The sequence below is a fragment of the Talpa europaea genome (assembly GCF_964194135.1).
Source record: "Talpa europaea genome assembly, chromosome: 14".
Classification (NCBI taxonomy): domain Eukaryota; kingdom Metazoa; phylum Chordata; class Mammalia; order Eulipotyphla; family Talpidae; genus Talpa; species Talpa europaea.
Genome location: NC_140082.1, coordinates 48,705,560 through 48,720,010, shown reverse-complemented (window position 1 = coordinate 48,720,010; position 14,451 = coordinate 48,705,560). Strand labels below are relative to the sequence as shown.

At 37.0% G+C, this 14,451-nt stretch overlaps 1 protein-coding gene across 1 annotated transcript in view; it reads left to right on the top strand.

Annotated features, from left to right (window-relative positions):
* The window catches only part of LYST (lysosomal trafficking regulator), a gene marked incomplete at both ends in the record, with an annotated part of 133,230 nt that extends 122,208 nt beyond the window's left edge, over positions 1 to 11,022 (top strand). Inside the window, 5 exons of the mRNA XM_084253644.1 lie at positions 888 to 1,027; positions 1,313 to 1,410; positions 8,234 to 8,390; positions 9,139 to 9,210; positions 10,884 to 11,022. Coding sequence (XP_084109770.1) covers positions 888 to 1,027; positions 1,313 to 1,410; positions 8,234 to 8,390; positions 9,139 to 9,210; positions 10,884 to 11,022 — 606 coding nt within the window. The remainder of the gene's footprint in view (positions 1 to 887; positions 1,028 to 1,312; positions 1,411 to 8,233; positions 8,391 to 9,138; positions 9,211 to 10,883) is intronic.
* Between the last annotated feature and the right edge of the window lie 3,429 nt (positions 11,023 to 14,451).

Genomic DNA, 14,451 nt, shown 5'->3' with positions numbered 1-14,451 from the left:
CAGATTGGTGTAATGCCTTTGAAAAGCATGCTTTCAAGAACAATAAAATAATTATTATTCACTGACCTCCTAGTAGGATTCTGGAAATTTGTTCTAAGGAAATAATTCAGAGAAAGAACAAAACTTATATACGTGAAGAATTTAATTATGGCTTCTATAATCTTGAAAAAAAATGGAATTAATTTTGAATGTCTATCAATAAAAAAATGCTCAAGTATATAAATGGTATGCTAATTGTATATAATATTAAAATACTATTAAGAATTATTTTAAAGACAATGTCAAAAATGGAGAATGCTTATGGCAGGATGTGTAAAACAGAAAATTATTTGTATGCAAAAATCACAATTATAACAATACCTGTGTATTTGGACAAAAACTGGGTAAGAATAAATAAAAATGAACAGTATGTTGATTAAATTATGAGCAATTAAAATTTTCTTTAATGTTTATTTTGTTTTCCTCTTTAAAAAAAGTTGAACTGGGCCTCCCTGGTGGCGCAGCGGTTGAGCGCCGGGTTATGAAGCTGCCCGCAGCCTCTGCAGCGCCGGTTCGATCCCCGGCTGCTCCCCGGCCACCGGAGGAGGGTCCCACATGGCGCGCAGACCTCTCCTGCCGCCCACTGCTCCCCTCAGCAGTGTACTTCGGTCCTTCTGCCTGCCCTGCTCCTCGCTCTGGCTCTGGTGAATTCTCTCACCCTCCCACTGTACCCAGTGCTTGTATAAATAAATAAATAAATAAACAAACAAACAAATAAATAAATAAAGTTGAACTGATTGAAAAATATGAGAATGTTTGAGTCACTTAGGTTGTTCTTATTTTCTATGTACAATACTCAGATACTTCTTGTCATCGTTTTTATCTTATACTTAATTTTTAAATTTCAGCCATCAGAGATAGAAATGGAGTCTCAGATACATCTCTATGGGCACACAGAAGAGATTACCAGCTTATTTGTTTGCAAACCTTACAGTATAATGATAAGTGTGAGCAGAGATGGAACCTGCATCATATGGGATTTAAACAGGTACAGAAAGCCTCCAATTCAAACATAGTTGCTTGTAATATTTCAAATCTTAATGTATGAAATAGGTGTACCAAAATATGTCTTTGCTTTCTAATAATCTTAAATTTTAAGACTTAAAACAATCTTTACCTTTATAATCCTATTGCAGTCAAAAGATCAATCAGGAATACAGTTACAAATATCTTATGAATGATAGGTATATGTACTAAGGAAAAGAATTATGTAAAGAAGAGAACATAATTATATTTAATGATCATTTGCAAATTCATGTCTTTGGTCTTTCAGATTGTGCTATGTACAGAGTCTAGCAGGACACAAAAGTCCTGTCACAGCTGTCTCTGCCAGTGAAACTACAGGTGACATTGCCACTGTGTGTGATTCAGGTCAGTTAACAACAAAACCAAATCACAAGGCCATTGTGCTAACCATGCTTTCAGCCAGCTGGCTACATGATGGGTTAACAGTTGGATTGCGTTTCTCAGGCCCTGCCAATTTTTAATGCTTTGGTAATATCATGAATGTGCAACTAAAATATAGTAACTTACAAGAGTTCATCAATTTATTATTAACTTACTCAAACATTAGTTTTGTCCTCATTTTGCTTGATATATATGAGTGCATTTGAGCACATACAAGTTAAGCATTATTATAATTTACTATTTATAATTATAAATGTTAATTTACAGTATAAGTATAGTTATAAACAGAACATTATATTGTTATATAATTATTGGAATTTTCTTGGGTTCTTTCCTTTTTTATTTTTATTTTTTTTAAAGATTTATTTATTTATGCATACAAGAACTGGGCTGTAAGCCAGAGGTGGGGAGGTGATGAGAGGATTCACCAGAGAGAGTGGGGAGCAGAACAGGCAGATCTACTGCAATATGCTGCTGAAGGGAACAGGGGGGGGGGGGGGGGGTGACAGGACAGGTTTGATGAGTCATGTGGGTTGCTCCCTGCAGTGGCTCACAATAGCTTGATAGTGTTGTCTTTAGCCCCTGTGCCACCAGGGAGGCCCTCTTTCCTTTTTAATTCTGCTTTTTAACTATTAACTTTGCTATCTTCCTTCTGACTAAATGAGAAACATTAGCGGATGACCAACTTTCAATATATTTCTTCCAGTTCCTAAGATGGAAGAGTGGTAGAGCAAATGGATGTATAATTTGCCTTGAAATGTATATGACAAAGACAGACCACCTAATCAAAGGTCTTGTTTGGGTTGTTTTTTTATGTAAATATATTTAAAAATTGTTGAAATGCGGGCCTTCCTGGTGGCCGCAGCGGTTGAGCGCTGGGTTGCGAAGCTGCCCGCAGCCTCTGCAGCCCTGGTTCGATCCCAATCCCCAGCTGCTCCCTGGCCACCGGAGGAAGGTCCCACATGGCGCACAGACCACTCCTGCCGCCCGCTGCTCCCCTCAGCAGTGTACTTCTTCACTCTGCCTGCTCTGCTCCCCGCTCTGGCTCTGGTGAATTCTCTCACCCTCCCGTGCTTCTGACTGTACCCAGTGCTTGTGTAAATAAATAAATAAATCTTTTTAAAAAAATTGTTGAAATGACAATTAGAAAATTCATAAATTTTCTGTTTGCATTTATGTTCTTAAGAATCTTAAAGGTGAAAGGATCCTTTGAAAAACTTTTTTTCTTGTCTACTCAGAATAGACTATCTTTGATATTCCAAGGTTGGTGATCCTCTTCTCTTTTCTAAATTTTTGCATTGTTGTTTTCTTGGTTTTGTTTCTTATGATACCAAATTTGTACTGTCTTTCCAAACACCAAGCATTTCTCCAGCTCTATGACACTAGCTGGGTGTCGAACAATGTGATTCAATTCTAACATTAACAACTTGTAGCAAATTTGGAAGTTCCAGTGTTACCATGCAGTGGGCTCTTGACTGATGTGCATAGAAACTAATTATTATTATGACACTGTTATAGTGTTATAGGACAGGGAGAGGGGCAGCCCAAACCCCGCAAACCTGCCTATTCTAAATGGGTTCTGCCATCCGCCGCATCAACACAAAACATAGGAGACTTTAATGGGAAGGAACTTTAATAAAACTAGGAAACAATACAGGAAAGGCAAAGAGTCTAGTTTCTAAATGAAGCACCCAAAGTTACCCATCCCCTCGTGGGTAAAACTCCATCCAAATGGGATTGGCCCAGAACAAGGCCCCAAAGCCTGCTACAAGTCTAAAGCATCTTCCAGTGGGGACCCACAGAAAAGGGTCACAAACAACTGGACAAGCCCGGAAGGAAAAGAGCAAAATCAACATCAAGATAAAAGCTGCCATTGTCACCTCCCCACGGGTCTCACCCACATCTGTGTCACCCAGTCCACGACCAAAAGACAAGCGCAGTTTCTTCACATGTCTCTAGGCTCCATGCGCCTCCTCCAGGTCTCCTTCTGGCTCCATCCTGCTCCTTCCTCAGTCTCTTCTGCAGCTTCTCCTCTTCCTGCTCAGCTCCACCCTCCCTTGGGTGGGGCAGGGAACCTCCCCCTTTCCTGGGGACCACCCTGTTACAACACCAGGGTTTGAGAAAAGAAAGAGCTTGCAAAAAGACAAGAGGAAAACTTCAAATTTGCTTCCCTGAGGATGGGGCTTTGGGCAATATTTAAGGAGTTGCAAAACAAAGTGTAAATTGGTAGAGTCTGATAGTTGCTTTTTGCTGAATCATGGTGTAACTTGAATTTGGTCTAGAACTACAACAAAACTGAGTACCCCTTATTCTTGACTGTTGTCTGTTTAACCATGAGCCAGCCATCTTAATTCCATTTCCATGGCTATTTTTCAGCCCAAGTAGCAAGAGGTCACCTCAAGGATAGCATCTGGAACAAATGAAAAATTTGGGTTTTCAGCAACTTATGAAAAATTTGTATTCCCCACTTAAAATGGGTAGGGGCATTTTTGTCCCATTGTTTCACTCTCACACCCCTGCCTGCCCCCTATTCTTGCAAGATAAGCAGAAACAGGGAAATACCACTATAAGCACCACCATTTCACCAGAAGCTCACGATCACATTCAATAATTTGTTAGCATGACCAACAGAACTTACTAAAACACTATACTTGCAGATGCTGGTGTGCGCTGTTAATTTAGCTCTTAAATCACCACAGGTTCTTGTCTCATGAAGCCATAAAAAGGAATTTGCAGACATTTTAGATACAAACTTTGTTTAAGAAAGTAAAGTTTATTTAAAGAAAGAAAGACTCCCATGCTGTACTTGGGAGGGGCAAGGAAGTCCTTATGGGCCCGTGTCTAGGGATATTTAAACCTTTTTTCTCTATACTAAAATCTCACCATCCTATTTTGTGATTGTCTCTTTCTCCTAGTCCCAGCTCTTATCTTAGAGTTTACCTCCCCTGTCCAAAGTTTTATTCTCTCAAGTTTTACTGTCTCTGTTTAGTCCTACTGGACTTTCTGGCCTCATCTCTAGAGTATGTTTTGGTTAGCACTTCTTAGAATTTACTGTCCTTATCTCAGAAGCCTCTTTAACTCTCCCTTGCCTGCACTGTCCCTGAAGCTGTTTAATTAACCCTAACTTGCCTTGGGACTCATTACTACTGTAGTTTATTATAACAGACTGAATAGCCAGATGAAGAGTTTCATAAGGGGAGATCCAGAGGATCTGTTCCTGTGGAGACAGAGTTCACCACCCTCCTGGCACATGAATGTGTTCACAATTCAGAAATTCATCTGTCTATGTTAGTGGGTTTTTTTGGAGTTTTCATTGTATAGCAATGGTTGACCTACAACCCAATGGTTGGCCTTTGGCGGTTGAGCTCAAACTCCAGTTTCTCGACTCCCTGGAGGTAGAAAGGTGTAAGTTTTAAGCCTCTAGTCACATGGTTGGTTTTCTGGTGACCAGCACTGCCATCCTGAAGCTCTCTAGGGCCTCCCCACCAAGAGTCATCTTTTAGCATAGAAAAGACAATAAATTACAAGGGTCTGTGAGCTCTGTTCCAGGGATCTAAGACAGAAACACTTTTTTTTATATATATCCATAGATAGCTCTTGGAGTTTTATTGTTTTTACAAATGTTCATTCATTCTTATATTCAAGAAAAGTAAATGCAGTCATGATTAAAGATTTGAGATTTGAAGTATTTGTCAACTGTAGCCCCAGTCATAAAATAATATCATCAAAACATTTTTATTCCCTAATCATCATAGCTAAGAAAAAATATCTTAAACACCTGACTTTAATACAATTGTGGGCAGATGATCGATGACTTTACTAATTGTGCTTCCTTGATTTGTACATGTACAGCTTTTAGTATGTCACGTCAAGAAGAAATCTGGAGGGCTAGCATAATGATTATTTATATAGGGTTCTCAACTTTCTTGTTTCGGCAACATTTTGAAAGTTAGAACTGATCCTGAGGGACCTGAATTTTGTAAAGTTAATTACTTTGTTGCTGCCAGTAGTGATTTATATCTGTGATATTATATCAGTAGTCATATGGGAACAAGAAACAAAATTACCTTTGCTGCAATTACCTACCTACTCAGTAGTAGGGTATTCCGGTATCCCTAGGTAGTACAGTTTAATAGAGTAATAGCTAGAACTTTTTTTTCCAGTTTGATCAAAAAAGCCTTCTTAACTTTTTAAGGCCTCTTGATACATATATAAGAGCAGTCATAAAGAGCATTTGGTATATAGAGAACATAATAAAGATAATGATTTTTTAAAAGAGAGACCAAGGGCCTCCCCTGGTGGCACAGACGGTTGAGCGCCGCGCTGTGAAGCTGTCCACAGCCTCTGCAGTGCTGGTTTGATCCTGGCCGGCTGGCCGGCGGGCAAGGATCCCACATGGCGCGCAGACCTCTCCTGTCTTGCCCGCGGCTCCCCTCAGCAGTGTATTTCCTCAGTCTGCCTGTTCTGTTCCCCGCTCTGTCTCTGATGAATCCTCTCACCCTCCCGTGCATCTGGCCTGTACCCCGGTTCTTATATAAATAAATCTTTAAAAAAAATTTAAAAAAAAGAGAGGCCAAATTTATGTTTAGCGACCCATACTAGAGTTCATCTTCCTGTTCTTACAGTCCAAGAAGTGAAGAAGTTATCAGATTTAACAAAAATCTTGACCCCTTAAGGAGTACCATCTAAGTAATCTTAAAGTCAAAATTAAAAATAAATGAATATATAAATATTAATATAAATATTCTGGCAAACTCTTTCCTCCGGATCATAATTCCCCTTTGCTTATTAAGATGTGATTTTTTTATAGTAATAAAATGTGAAATGCATTAAACTATGCAAATTTTATAATAGATGGTTTGTGCATTTTTTAAATCATTCTACCACTAGATCAAAATATATGGCCATTTGAATAAAAAGGTCTTGACAACTTTTTTTAAGTCATGTTGATATATATAGAAATCATGAAGAGCATTTGGTATATACAAAGCATTAGAAAAATAATGAATTTTTATTTTCATTATTTTTTAGGGTTCATAGGCAGGTCATGTGTAGCCAGTGGCATTGTAAAGTTAATATAATAGTCTAAGATTCAGAGTAGAGGGTGGTTTTCTAATTTACTTTAATGTCAATGAAGATGTATACGAAAAATAGAGAATGTTTTCAGGAATGGTCAACTTTCTGACTTTTAGTGAATATGCTAAATTATGCATAAAGGCAATCTTATGTTGAGTGAAAGCTAAATTTTTGACATTTGTAGTCTTAGACAGATGAGTAAATTGGTTTTGTGGTAACCCAACTTACTGGATGAATAGCTAGGTAATTATTTCTCTATTAAGTTCAAAGAGTCCAAGACCATATTTAGATTTTTTATTTTGAAGGACTTAGCCATGCAGTAGCTATGGTTTTTATGACCAACCCTTACATCAATGTCTTTTATAGATGTATCCAATAATCTTAATAAGCTTTCTTAGCCTTACTAGCCTGGTACACATGATTAGCTTATGTATTTTTAAAATGTTTTATCACATATTAAATTCAAAATAAATACTAAAATATAGCCTACCCATAGAAAAGATTAATTTATTATATATAATTATATTTCTTCAGCATATTGAGTCTCCAACATCATGATATTTTATTTAGGTAATCTCTCCTAATCAATATTCTATAATGAGAAATCTCAGTAAAGCACTGGTCATTTTAAACTCTGTGTGTGATATAAGTGGAATCATATATTTGTCCTTTTTGTCTGATGTATTTCACTTATCATGTTTTCAGATTCATCCATATTGTAATATGTCATGATGTCATTATTTTTTATGACTAAATAATATTCCATTGTATAGATATACCATACTTGTTATATCCATTCATTTGTTGGTGGACAGTTAGTTCCACCTTTGCCCACTGTGAATTCTGAGATGTACTGGGCTTTTTGGTTTGTGATATCTGAAGGACTTTAGAATACCTTTAAATAAAGAATATTTCCTATATTTACTCCTTTGCTATAAAATATGAAATCTTTTCATTGCTTTAATAAGGATAGAAACAGATTCTCTACTTTTAGTTAGTTGGAGTTGTTAGGTCTCATGAAGAGATAAAATTAAGTATGATAAGCTTTGTCATCCAAACTTAATCATGCCTTTATCCTCTCTCTTTATCAGCATGAGAATATTTCTCTAAAGAAGGCTGGGCACACCATCATGATGCCCCAAATCACCAACCCCAATTTATAGAGGATGGCAAGCAACTATTACCTCCTCCACCCCTTGAAAAACTACAAAGAGAAGTTGGCTACTTGTGGTTTTCAAATAAAAAGTTCATTTAGTAAGAGGTTAATTTATAAGATTCAATCTTAAACATTTGGAAGAATTTTTTTAATAGTTTTTAACTCGTCTAATTTTTACTGTAAATTTTCTCTAGAAGTCACATAAATCATTTCTTATAGATGGTTTTGGTGAATATTTTCTTCTCATTTTGGAGACTGTTTAGCTTTCTAAGTACTTTCAAATTCAGATTTAGCTGTTCATATCCTGAAATATTATAATTACATAAAGACATGTTTAATTTACCTTGTTGTACTACATTGTAGAATAATTTATATATTTTTTTTCATGGTAATTGTCTCTAGACAAATAGGAGGTCTGTGTGACTTGCAATGTAGTAAGTTCATTTGTACAGTTTTCAGTCATGAGTAGCCTATGACAATCATCACTAAAACAGTGGTGGGTGGGCTCTGAGCTGCCACACTTTAGTGACCTGTGGCATGATTTTGCTGTTTTAGCTGGTGGAGGCAGTGACCTCAGACTCTGGACAGTGAATGGGGATCTTGTTGGACATGTCCACTGCAGGGAAAACATTTGTTCCGTTGCTTTCTCTAACCAACCTGAGGGAGTATCTATCAATGTGATTGCTGGGGGATTAGAAAATGGAATTGTAAGGTAAGCTGAATTTTTATTCTCTTTGTTTGCTTTAGTTCATAAGGACACAGCAGTTTCAAGGTTTAGTTTTTAATATCTAGGTATATTAATATTTAATATTTAAACATTTAAAATTACCTTTGGATATAGGTTCTTCATTTATTTCTGTTAGATTCCTAAAAAGATTGTACAATTTTGAAATTTTACATTGTTCTTAACTATGAAAGATTAGCAAAATGAAACTGCAGACATACCTTCTTTTATTGTGTTTGTGCTTTTCTTAAGCCTTAAGGATATTGCATTTTTTACAAATGGAAGATTTGTGGCAACTTGTGTCTCCCAAATCTGTTGGTGCCTTTTCCCAACAACTCAAATGATGGTTAGCATTTTTCAGCAAGAGTATTTTTTAATGCAGGTATATACATTTTTCAGACATTATACTGCACACTTAATAGACTACATTATAGTGTAAAAAATAACTTCTGTATGCACTGGGAAACCAGAAAATTCATGTGACTCACTTTGTTGAAATAATAGCTTTATTGAGGTGATTGGGAACCCAACCTGCAATATCTCAGAGGTGTGCCTGTTTACAACAAAGTTACATTTTCTTACTCCAACATGTGTGTGGCAATTTCCAGCAAATTTCCCAAAAGCAATTGCTATTAATTATTGTTTCCTTCCAGATGTTGTTTAACAAATAGGTAGGATTTTTTAATGAAGCAAATTTTAGTTTGCATAATTAGATGATGATTTTTTTCCCTTCTAGATTATGGAGTACCTGGGACCTAAAACCTGTACGAGAAATTACATTTCCTAAATCAAATAAGCCAATTGTAAGGTAAAAATCTTTCCTCCTTTATCACTTGGGAACTGTATTTTTATGATAGAGACAATAAAGCACACACACCAAAAGAAATATGTGATGATAGTCATTATAAACAACTATTTTATCAAACCTAGAATTCCTCACTTCTATCAATAGGTTCTTGAAAATTCTGACTTTAAGCAAAATGAGGTATAGTGAAGGTCCTTGTGCATCATTTGTTTCAATATTGACAGGGATTTGTTTTTCCTCATCAACATTATAATGAAACAGCATTATTGGAGGACATGCTGTGCCAGGCTGTCTAGGACCATGGCAAGAAGAGCGGTTGTCTGCATGGAGTTTAAAATCTGAGTCAGGGGGCCTCCCTGGTGGCGCAGGGGTTGAGCGCTGGGCTGCGAAGCTGCCCGCAGCCTCTGCAGCGCTGGTTCGATCCCCAGCCGCTGGCAAGGGTCCCACATGGGACCCCACATGGGCGCAGACCTCTCCTGCCATGCCCACTGCTCCCCTCAGCAGTGTATTTATTTCCTCAGTCAGCCTATTCTGCTCTGGTGAATTCTCTCACCCTCCCACACTTCTGACTGTACCCAGTGCTTGTATAAATTAATAAATAAAATCTTTTAAAAAAAGAAAGAAAGAAATCACAACAAAAATTTAAAAAAAAAAAATCTGAGTCAGGGACTTAGAGTCTAGCAAGAAGTCATTCAGCGGTAGTGCCCAGGGAAGGCCTCTTGAATAATAGAAACTGTGAAAATACCATAATGATGGCTGTTAGCTGCAGGACTGTGGTTGACAAGATTGATGAACACCCATTTACCCTTTGCTTCATTGACAAATTTGATTTTAAAAATTCAACTGGGAGTGACTCAAATTATACTTTATTAAAATAAATTTCCTTTTAATGTAGTAAATTTAAAGCTTAACAAACTTTACAAATTGAAGATTTGTGGCAACTTTTATCTCACAAGTCTATTGGTACCATTTTCCAACAGCTCAGTAATTAAATTATTAAGTAACATTAATTACTTATTGTTACATTCTTACCCTTTCCTCTTCCAGGGAAATAAGATAGCTCCATAAAAGTATCATTTATTTTTATAAAGAGAAAATGTATTATATTTTTCAAAAGTGTTCCATTCCCAAGTATTTGTTCCTTAAGTAATAAAGATAGAAAAAGAAAATATGTAAAGAAGGAACAAAAGATAGTGATCTTTTTGCTCCTGGTTTTATCTATATCACCAGAGCTCCACAGCTGGAAAAGATTATGCTGAGTGACAAGTCAGAAGGAAAAAGATAAATATTGGATTCATTTATATGTGGAATATAGAGAAAGCGAACAAAGGGTGAAGAAAAAGACAAAACTTGCAAGCTGATCATAGGTTTGAGACATACTGTCAAAACAGGGAAGGGAAGAGCACAAAGGACAGTGATGATGGATAACAGGTGCTATGATGGTCAGAGAACAACAGGGACTACACCTGAGGGCCGAAAACAAATATTGTCCAAAAATGGCCAACAATGTAAGAAAATAAATTTAATAAAAATAAAATGAGAGCCACAAACTTACCAGCTGGGTGATTCAAACTATGTATAAAGATTTAACATATATTCTAATTTCTCTATGACCCCCAATATTCTAGTAGAATTTTAAGGGCTATCGTGTACAATGAGATTCTTTTCTTTTATAGCCTTACATATTCCTGTGACGGCCACCATTTGTACACAGCAAACAGCGATGGGACCGTGATTGCCTGGTGTCGGAAGGATCAGCAGCGCTTGAAACAGCCGATGTTCTATTCTTTCCTTAGCAGCTATGCAGCGGGATGAAAGAGAACTTTGCATTCTCCAAAGCACTTTAATTCTGAACTAGATTTGTTGACTTCACCAGTTTTAGGAGGTTGAACCTAAAGAAATGGATGACCAAAAAAAAAAATCATCCAAATGATGATAAAATCTGTTCATCTGCACAAAATTCTGCATTCTCAAGGTTCTAAGAGGAAAGTTTTGTTATAATTTAGTGATAATCTGGACAGTTCTGTTAGCATTCTCTAACTAACAAGATTTAAGTCTTACATGGTAGATTAAAAACATTCTTAAAGTTTTTTCCCACAAGGCCATTCTAAAGAAAAAATTAGGGTCTCTCCTTTTTCTATTAGCTATATAATTATTTATATAAAATACTCTTTAAAATACTAATATTTTCCAAATGTTATGTGACAATACCACCCCCAACCCCCCCCCCAAAAAAAGGAAAGAAAATGATTATGAACTCAGGCCTCAATAACTGCTCTCTCTGAGAAGTAAGTAATCTGGTAGGTGCCTCTATACCAAACATTTCATGGAATATCTGAATACTAAAAACAAATTACCGGTGAATCTCAATGGTAGGCAGATTTTTCCAGTTGCCTTCTTAGCTCAAAGTAAACCTAAAATCTCTTTGACAGTCACAAACAACACAGGTATTTTTTTTTTCATACACATTCTGTTTCTTCATAAAAATCCTCCTTAAAATCCATAACGCTAGATACTTAATATCTTTGAGTCACTAAGATTTAAAGACCGTGATCATTCTCTTAATATCTGCCATTTACGGAACATTGGATACTTACCAATCTACAGTAGAAAGCCTCCACAATGCAGGAGTTTGCACCAGTATTAATAGCATAGTCTAGATCAGGCATTTAATGTACAGTGAAAGAATTACAAAAGCAAAGATAGCTTGCTTTGTTTTAAACAAGAAGTAGATACTTCGAGGAAACAGTTTCCACTCTTTCTACTAACCTAGTACACACCCACTCACCCATCCCCCAGAATTCTAGGAACAGAAAAAATCTAAGTGTCTCCACACCAAATTTACATGCCACAAACACAGAATTCCTAAAAATCTTGGAATAGTCTATTTTTACCGTGATATTATGCCTATATTTTTACTTGGGGTGCTGCTTTATTTGCTTCAAAAACCCTGTAAAATAAGCTCAGTAATATGTTACTGTGGGATAAAAGTATGTATTCTTGTGCATTTATTATGAAAATTTAATTCATATGGTGTTTACAGAACTACTTTTGTAACTTTCAGACTTTCTAAAACATTCTGCTTAAAAACTATCTAAATCAATTCCAAAGTCTCTGCTGTCAAGATAAATAAGAGGAAGCAAGGGGTCATGTATGCTCATTACTTAAACTGCATACATAAGTACACTTCTCAGCTGCATTTAGAGTATGGTTTTCACAGACCAGGTATTCTGAGGTCCAAGTAGGTGCAGAGATGAGATTATTCCTATTCACGTTGAAGTGATTTGCTTTGTTTAAAAAAAATTGCAGCTATTGTCTATCTTCATTTTTCTACTGAGAACTTTAAATTAGTTCCCTATTAGAATAGGGTTACTACTCAGTTTTTTTTAAGGCCTGATTTCATCATTTATCTTAAGAGAAAATATGCAAAATAACTGGTCTTGTTAAGAGTGCAATATTATATTTTTATGTAAAAATAAAAATAAATTTGGGGGGATTATTTATTCAGCATGAAACAATATGTATATGTTTGAAACACTTCATAAAGTGCATGTTATAGCAAACTTTATGTAAATTACCATAAGCTGTTATCTTTGTATACACTGCCATTTCAAATTGGGAATAAATTTCATAAAAATAGGTTTAAAGATCTCTTCTTTATACAGTTTCTATATTATGGCCTCAAATCTCAAACTCAGACCTCAAATAGGTGGCATTGTAACCCACCTTGGTTCTCTATGTAGCTTCCCTAAAACTTATGTCATTAGGAAATTGTCATCTTGCTTTCTTAGTTGTGACTTCAGTGAGAAATTTTAGATTTCAAACTTTACTGCCCTTAAGGGGAGTTTAAACAGTAGTCCCAAGGTGAAACCCCTCATTTTGAAGAAAAGGACATCTGCCCCTGCCCTGAGGCGGATCTATATTGGGACCCTGCTTTGTACCAGGCACTACTCTTGTTCCCTGCATTCCTGGAGGCAACAGGCTGGTGGAGAAAAGAACATCCCATCAATACCTTACAATGTATAATAGTTTTAAAATGGGGTCAGTGCTGTGAAGGTAGAGTGTAGGGCCCTCTGGGAGAATAGAACAGGGAGAATTCTATTTATAACAAGACAATCTAGGAAAGCTCTTTGAGAAAGTAAAATTTGTGTAAATAGAAATTTGACGGGTGAAAATGGGTGAATGTGTTCCAGGCAATACATTTGCAAAGGCCTTAGGCAGGAACATCAGTGAACAAAGGCCCACTGAAGGAAAGGCATTTTATGCACACTTGAGCTTCTCTGTTGGACATTGGAAGACGGAAGGTAAGGTAACCCAGAATTGCTTTTTCTCCTTTGCACGTGTGGTGGTTTCAGGGTTTTCAAGATTAGAACACATTTGTTTCTAGGTCTCTGTTCTGAAAAGAACTCAGGAGTAGCATTTATCAGGAGATGCCTGTCAACCTAAATAGATTCCCTCTTTACTGCAAATCTCAAATTGACTTCCTTCCAACATCATTCACTGAATGTGAATTATGTGCATACCCAGTCCTAGGTGACGGAATAGGGTAAGGAAGGAGAAGTTCTTTCCGGCTCTTCAGAATTCGTACCTGGCTCTCTGTTTCTCACTATTATGAATGACTTGCTAATGTTTTCAACCATAAAAAGAACTCCAGGGGCCTTCCTGATGGCACAACGGGTTAAGTCTCAGCACTATGAAGCTACCCGCAGCCACTGCAGCATGAGTTTGCTCCCTGGTGGGCCAGGGAGCTACCCACATGATGCAGCAGACCTCTCCTGACTGGCCCGCTGCTCCCCTCAGCAGTGTATTTCAGTAGATCTGCCTATTCTGCTCCCCACTCTGTGTCTGGTGAATGCTCTCACCTCCGACCACCCCACACCTCTGGCCTACACCCCAGCTCTTATATTCATAAATAAATAAAATAAATCTTAAAAAAAAAGGGAACTCCAGGGAGTTCCAGTTCATGACGGTAGCACAGGAGGATCCTTAACTCACTTCCTTCCATGGACACACTGAATCTATAGCTACATAGAGAAAAATTACCTCTGAACCATTGGACAAAAGAGAGAAAGCTCACACCAAAGTGGATAGGAGAAACTGAGGCATGGTATTACCATAAATATCACCATTGGCACAATAACCCATAATATGCAAAGAACCCACAAATTCCAGCTTCTCCCTGAGGAGCAAAGGGTTTGAACCCTACATGTGGCATCTCAGCTTTTAAAATATATGCCTCAGAAG